Here is a 7,500-nt window from a genome sequence, read left to right on the forward strand (position 1 = left end):
AAGCACCGTGGATCTGGGAACGTGAAAAACTCAAGTTGCTCTTGTGAGCCAGTTTACAGATGGCGGCCGTCGCCGTCGACCAACATCCCATGTTCTTTGTTGTTAGAAAACCAGCGCGCTTATCAGCCTAGGCACGATTATCGCGGAAATAAATCAACGCTCGTCGCGGCGCGGTATACAGAGCACATACGCAGCCATTCGTAATGAAGCGACCAACCAAGTTCGGTTACTAATCGATGATCTTCCATTCGTGTCGCTATGAAGATCGCGCGGATCCATCTCGCGCAGCGACGAGTAGCACCACCACCACTCATGTTTCATGTTCCGCCGACACGCTTGTACGAACACAGATACACCACGGTACACACTACACACATCCAACACACAAGCACGTGAGGCGGCGCGCACTATCAAAAATTCACCAGCATGGCCCCCACGATGCGCCGCGCGGCATCGGCGTGGCTTGGCTTTGAGGAGGTTGCGCGTTCACGTCAAATGATTTGAAATGAAGCCGACTCCCTCGGATCGAAGTAGGTGATGACGGCCGGTGCGATGGTGACGCGCTCTGCTCCGGACGGACTTGTTCGCGGGATGCAGGACTAACCGGAAGAGTGAAGGACGAGAAAGGGGAGGGGGAGGGGGCTGGTTGTAATCATACTTACTTCGGCGGGCCGCTTGACTCCTTTCACCTCCTTGGTCTCTGCTTTCTCCTCGGCGGCGGCAACGTTCTCCACCTCAACTTCACTGTTTTTGTCCGCTGAGCTCATTTTGGTAGGTTTTGGTAGCTTAGACTTGTTCCGGTGTTAAATTAAAATATCGCTAATCACCCAGCAACACGGTGGTCGATGCCTGACGCGGTAGCAGGATGCGGAAGATGGCGGCTTCAGCGAGTTCTGTCAGTTGGCTGGCTGGAACGCGGTTCCTTACTTTCAGGAGGCTCGATGTTCGCTTGAGCGCGGTTTGTGAATGAATGGCATGGCGGTTGGCGTTTCCTCTGAACGAGCCTCTCGATTCGCTGCCTGCTTCGACGAGGACGCTTCGCACGCTGTCAAGTGCGCTCTCTCGCTCCTTCGCTGCACTCTCGTTCGCCCCATCCTGCTCGCGCCTATTGAAGCCAGACACAGAGCGGCCGAACCCAAGCCCGAAAGTGATGGACTGGCAACGGTGGAAGGGGACGCTTCGCCGGGGCTTGGCTTCGCTGGAAGTTATCCTGTTTTTCAATTTTTCAACCTCCTTTCCGCCCGAAGATCGTTCCAGGTGGTCGTTCTTGGTGATCAGTAGATTTTTCGCCACCCGTTAGCCACTTCTTTGGCGGCGTTTGAACGAAATTGGTTAAAACCTGGTCGAAAGTGGAGGGATGCATGAGTAAAATGTATGCAGAATTGTGATTGCCGGCATGAGCAAGTTGCCCTACCGTAACGTACCATAAAGGAATAATTTCAAATTTTATAGCGACCGGCAGCAGTAGCGAACTACCCTAGCTAGACGTGAAAGAGTTCAAACAAAACCACCCCAGAACAGTCACACCGTTCGTCGCGAAATCCGGAACCAGAAACTTTTTCGATTTTTTTTGTATTTTTTTATTTTTTACCAACTCCATGCAGATAGAACGAGCAAGATTTTGTATGACCGTACGTACAGAGAAGCCTGCAAATGATAATGACGGCAAAATATATCTTTTCTTAAACCATGTGCCCCCCCATAATTTTCGTTTACAGTACTGAACTTACCCAGCGAAACTGGAACGACAAGCAATTCGTAGAGCTTTTATTAAGTTACAACAGGCAGCGCCATCTGTGAAATAGAGCTTAAAGCTGACCATGAGAGCTTCAGGAGAGCTTTCTTAAAAGGAGTCAAACTGCCAGTTAGGGAGGCAGCTAGCGTGATTGCGATCTCGTTTTTATGTTGCGATATGTTCCATGCGGCCCCCAAAGATGATACCACCCGATTATCTAACTTAATCCTACAGCAAACTGTAGTTAAACACCCCAAAACGTCGACGATCACCCAAGAGAACATCGCTACTTTCTCCGGGGTGTATATGATGATGGTGGAATTAGTAGGCGTGCAAGGGAAAAATGTTAGCAAAAAAAAATAAGCCAAGTAAAAGTCCCAACTTACATACTGACAAACTCGCGCGCGACGAGCGATCGACGAAAGGTGTGCGCTGCGGAGAGCTTTGGGAGATCCACCGATGGGCAGAGCAGCACCAACAACAGCACCAGCAACGGAATACTACTGACCTACTAAAAAGAAAGTCTCTCTCTCTCGCGTACGCGGCGCTCCTCACGCCAACCAGCAGCTGGCTGGAGACCCGCTGGATGTAGGGGAAGTCAGCTCGGCTACGGCATTGAACTAAGTGCGGCTACTTTTTGGCTCGTTCTTCATAGAAATGGTTTCCCAATTCTCGATCACGAATGGCTCGCCCGAAACTACCCATTGTCGTGGCGCCAATCGCCCCAAAACCGTGCAAAGATATTAGAAATCTTTGAATATGTGCTCACGCGGCGCTGTCGGTTTTACCCTTTCTTCCCCTTTGTTTGCTCTGCTTTCTCTCTCGTTCCGCGATCGCGACGCGCACGTTGTGGTGCGGTGCTGCACGAGCAGCAGCAGCAGCAGCAGCAACAGCAGCGGATATTTCCGAGTAGTAGAGATCCCTTCTCCGGTGGCGATCGCATCGCGGTGCCCGCCTTTGGAGTTGGGGTTGACTGACGACGATTTCCCGACCGTGGGGTCCACGGTTCGCGCAGCTAGTTCCACTTTAACTACCGAGCAGCGAACACGCGCGAGACTTATCCCGCCGCCCGCTCATTCAAGTCACACGTTACCGCGGAATTTTGCGTGATCGTGATCGTACTTCCCGAGTACTCTGCTCTCTCTCTCTCTCTCTCTCTCGCATAGAGTGGTGATCGATTTTTCAAACCCCAAAATGTCAACTAAATTTCCATCGCATAAATTACAGCACGCCAATTGCCCTGATACAAACATGGGAAATGTTTTTACAACATAACTAAACCACGACAGCGTAGAGAAAGTCCTCGGAACACACCTCGGGGAGTGGTGGGGGGGGACCACCTTTCCAAGTGATAACGAAGATCGGTGCAGCGGTGATGTGGATACTTCCGCCGTAGGTGAACAACACAACCACCGCGACGCCTGAGGGAGTGGTGTTAATGAATCATTACTCTAATTGTGGCCGTTTAAGGCACATATCGGGACGTGTGATCGTTGACCATCCGTCGATCGTCGTGGGGTATCGTGTGACCAAAGAAGGCAACCGACATACACGGCACATTGTGCGAAGAAAGTGTCCCATTAGTGCTCCGAAAAAGGGGAAAACTTGCAGTAGCACCAGGTTGGACCAAGAGCAAAAAAAAGGTGCCACCAGTGCCCGGTGAATGATAGGAGATAGTGGGCTGCTACTTGGCGGCAGGGAAGGGATTATCTGCCAGGAACAGCAGCAGCAGCAGCAGCAGCAGCAGAAACCGGAAGACGCACCCCAGGTGCGGTGCCACCCAGCTGTCGTGTGACAACTTTGCCTAGCCAGGCGGTGCAAACCGGGACGAACGGGACTTGTGCAGATAATGTGCAACGATCAAACGAGCGCCTGTGTGCCTGATTGAACAATTCGCGTGAGGTTGAGCGACAAGCACATCGAGAAGGGATAGCGAGTCACAACAGGTGGCTATTTGGTGGTTTCCATTAGCGGAAAACGATACCAAAGTAACCAGAAACTGTACTGATCGTGAATGATCGTGCAACGATAGCTTCACAGAGTTTGGCAAACGAGGCAGCAACCACAATCCAGAATTGCCATGGAGATCCACCGCATGCTACGACCACATAACGTAAGTATGCGCGCGGGCTCTCTTTCGCGGGCGTTTACCAGTGGTTACTTAGATTGCCCCGTATACACCGTTAACCACGTGAGAACCAGGGTGAAGTTTAGTGAAGGCATTTCCTCCTATCACACGAAGCCTTATACCGGGCTGATTCGGTTCGCGCACCCACAACGAAGGCAGCAAGGGGGGAAGGGAAGATGCAACTTCAAATGGTCTACATCACGAAGACACTGGAAACGTGCACTGCATACCTTCCCACTGTGTCGTCTCTGTAGAATCAACACGGATAGGATATCGAGGTTCGTGGCCTAATTTCTGCCTACGCAGCAAGTCACCTGGCGCACTGGCAGACAATTCCAATTCTGCTTCAACCACGGGAAACGTGGGAGGATTGGAAATGGCGCGTGCGAATGTGGTTCAAATGGATTTGGCCTTACATATTATGCTGCTGCTGCTGCTGCTGCTGATCAGAAAAACATAAAAAAACGTACCACAAACCGAATTCATTTCCATTTCTATACACATTTCTCGAAGGATTGGGTTTCGATTGCATTCCAAAAGTTGGTTAACCTGCTGGGAGATTATCGATCGTAACAGTCCCCAAAACCACTCCTCCAGGGGGCGAGGGGGGGGGGGGGCTTATAATGCGTGGAGAAAGGGCCAATACCATAACAGGCGAAAGCCACCGCAGATGAACGTTACAAAGGTCCAACACTTTCGAGCAGCAGGCGATGCAGTCCACCCTCTCTTGGATATTCAATGACCTTGCCTGCCTGCCTGTCTGCCCCACCGGACTGGCTCTCTTCGCTCGCATTAGACTGTGTCCCCCGCGCATCACGATGACCGTCATTCGATTTCTACTTTTACTCTCGTTTTGTATTGATTAGACGGCGTTCCCCCGCCGTCATGGAAATCGACTTTCGCTTTCCGCGGTCAAAGTTGTTCGATTCGAGGATCAGCAGGTCACCATTATGCACCAGATGCACCTGTATTTCATTGCCTGATCTGTTTCATTTCTTCTCTGCGCTTCTGCACCCGCTTCCTGTTCAATATTCAACACCAGTTGCTTCGCGTGAAAGTGCACCATGGATCGTCCCCACCCATGATGATGATGATGATGATGATGATATTGGCAACGTGCGCTTCCATTTATGCTTTTAGTTCGGGGAAAGTGCATTTTACTATGTTGTCCACCTGGGACGGCCACTCTCCCTTCCCGGTGTCTGTCACGCAGTCCTTTTTTGGGGTGGGTTCGAATGGGCTCCATTGTTTCGCCCCTTTCTGAATGGAGCTTCGTCTCCATTTTTGTCCAACAGAGCTGCGTGAGTGCGAACACGTGTCCGTCGCTTACCTATGTACGACTGTGACATCGATTACGGAGCAAATGATTAACAAATATCGACGCTGTTACGCATTTGTGGTGTTAGGAAAGTATGGCCGCATCTTGCAAATATGTATTACGAGGCGCGCACGACGATCATGCGCCGTCTTCCAGCGCCAGAGTGCGTCAGCCGACAGGTTAACCTTTCACTTTTCTCCAAACCGATGCCCACTTCCCTCGGTCCCGCTCGCTATCGGGGACAAAGCAAAAAGTAAAAGTAGCCAGCTGGCTTTCGGTGACCACAGTGTGGCTTGATAGGAGAGGACACCTCTCTAGCCGCGCTCTTCTGTGTCACACACGAGCAGCAGCAGCAGCAGCAGCATGGTGAGGAGGAACGATTTTTTGGTGATCGACCAACTGGGCCCGCGAATGGAGCGCGAACACGGGGAGAAAGTTGCGAAAACATCGGCTCGGTTCGGCCACCGTACGCCGTTAGAATGACGAATGGTGCACGAAGGCGTTGTTGTACTGGCCACAGTTCTTTAATTTAATTGTTTGAATCTCATTCCCTTTTTTTCCAGAAGCAAATATGGAGGTTGCTGGTGCATGTCGTTATGCTTTGCTTCTTGATGTTTGGCCCGGTGGCAACCGAAAGTTACGGATACGATTCTGCTTCATCGTGTGATCCGACGAGAGCGTCACGCCGGGGACGCTCGCAATTGCTCAAGACCATCCCGTGTGATCTGAGTGTCCAGGCGTACTGTAACCTGCCCGGATCTGCCTATCCCTGGCATGCGGTGCGCCGGTTTGTGCACGAAAACCAGGGCCTGATGCGCCGGATGTACGGTGACGTGCGCCATATCTCCGTGCTGAAGGAGGAATTCGAAAACAACGAGATCGACATCGATGACATCGATCGTGCGGCCGAACGGTACTCGCAGCGTCCACTAGACGGCAAGCGGCGGGCGGACGGAGCCAAACGGATGAAATATCTTCGACCATCTACTGCTTCCCACTACGCCGAAACCGGAGGGGCACACTATCTGCGTGACAAAAACAACGAGATCTTGTACAACGAGCCACACTTCCGGCCAGCTCAACAGAAGACCACCTCTACAACGACGACAGCAACAACGACGACGACGACGACAACTGGGACACCAGCAACGACAACGACAACCACCACGAAACCGGCAATGACGACGACGACGACGACCGCAAGGAGTACGGCCTCTTACACAACCGGTGAATCACCACCACCGCTGAGCAATCTGACCACCACTGAGCCAAATGCTTCTTCAACGGAGCGATCTGTTCCACTGGTAACTGAAGACAAACAATCTTCAAGTGATAGTCATAGACAGACCAGTACTGTGACTCCTTCCAGCACTATCTCAACTTCAGAGAAAGCGCTTGATACTAAAGATGTCCTTATCAAAACTGTCGACCGTCTGCCAACCAACATGACCACTTATTCTAAGGAAGATCCTCCGTCTCCACTGACCTCTCCCGAGTCTAGAGAACCGGAAGCGGAGAAAATATCGTCGACACTGCGGTTGGCTGTTACGGCGATCAAGTCACCGTTAGTGGAGCTCAAGCTTGCTGATGCCACTACCGAAAGCGACGCAAGCACCGTACTGGAGTCCACCATCGTAACTAATCCAAATGATCGCCAGGTTGTGGATCTCACGGATGGTTCGGGAAAGTTTGATGGAGAAGGATTGGGAGTGGTTGCCATTGAGGCCAGCAGTAAGAATGCAGCCGATACAACGGTTCAACCGGATCTAGAGAGTAGCACTACGACTACACAGCAGCAGCACCAGCAGCAGCAGCAGCAGCAGAAGATTCGTTTCGAAAGCATTAAGCCACATACTGCTGCCTCAGCCAAGAAGCCAGTTGCCGAGGGCCAACTGTTCCAGGACACGGCTCAAAAGGAAACCCCAGCGCTGAATATGCGTGGAGTGTAAGTATCGAATGCTCATCGTCGTGATTGTTTTGTGATAAAAATCGTTGATCATTCTTCTCTCTCTCTCTCCCCTAGTAATGCATGCCCGGTAAAGGAGGAAGTGGTGGCACCGTTCTGGGCCAATAACACCCGTGGCGAGGTCCTGGCTTTGCTCAATCTGTATCCCTTTGAGCAGTACGTTCACTGGGAAAAGTGTACGCACGAGTTGAAGCAGATGTACTGCCGGGAAGGATGCCGGTGCGAGCAGCAGTATCGTCTGCACCGATTGTTGGCCTACGATCCGCACAACGAGTGTCGTGGGATCTTCTCCGACTGGTTCCGGTTTCCGTCGTGTTGCATCTGCAAATGCTACGATATGCCGTTCGATGTTC

General features: G+C 51.6%; 2 protein-coding genes across 2 annotated transcripts in view; one reads left to right on the plus strand and one right to left on the minus strand.

Moving 5' to 3' along the window:
• The window catches only part of LOC126570024 (bacchus), a 6,513-nt gene extending 5,534 nt beyond the window's left edge, over positions 1-979 (minus strand). Inside the window, exon 1 of the mRNA XM_050227473.1 lies at positions 663-979. Within this exon, the coding sequence (XP_050083430.1) occupies positions 663-767 (105 nt within the window). The 5' untranslated portion in view covers positions 768-979. The remainder of the gene's footprint in view (positions 1-662) is intronic.
• A 776-nt stretch (positions 980-1,755) lies between these two features.
• The window catches only part of LOC126577848 (protein spaetzle 4), a 5,885-nt gene continuing 140 nt past the window's right edge, over positions 1,756-7,500 (plus strand). The window contains exons 1-3 of the mRNA XM_050239828.1: positions 1,756-3,848; positions 5,745-7,126; positions 7,205-7,500. The exon at positions 7,205-7,500 is cut by the window's right edge and continues 140 nt beyond it. Of these exons, the coding sequence (XP_050095785.1) occupies positions 3,816-3,848; positions 5,745-7,126; positions 7,205-7,500 (1,711 nt within the window). The 5' untranslated portion in view covers positions 1,756-3,815. The remainder of the gene's footprint in view (positions 3,849-5,744; positions 7,127-7,204) is intronic.

The sequence above is a fragment of the Anopheles aquasalis genome, chromosome 2 (assembly GCF_943734665.1).
Source record: "Anopheles aquasalis chromosome 2, idAnoAquaMG_Q_19, whole genome shotgun sequence".
NCBI classification, from domain to species: domain Eukaryota; kingdom Metazoa; phylum Arthropoda; class Insecta; order Diptera; family Culicidae; genus Anopheles; species Anopheles aquasalis.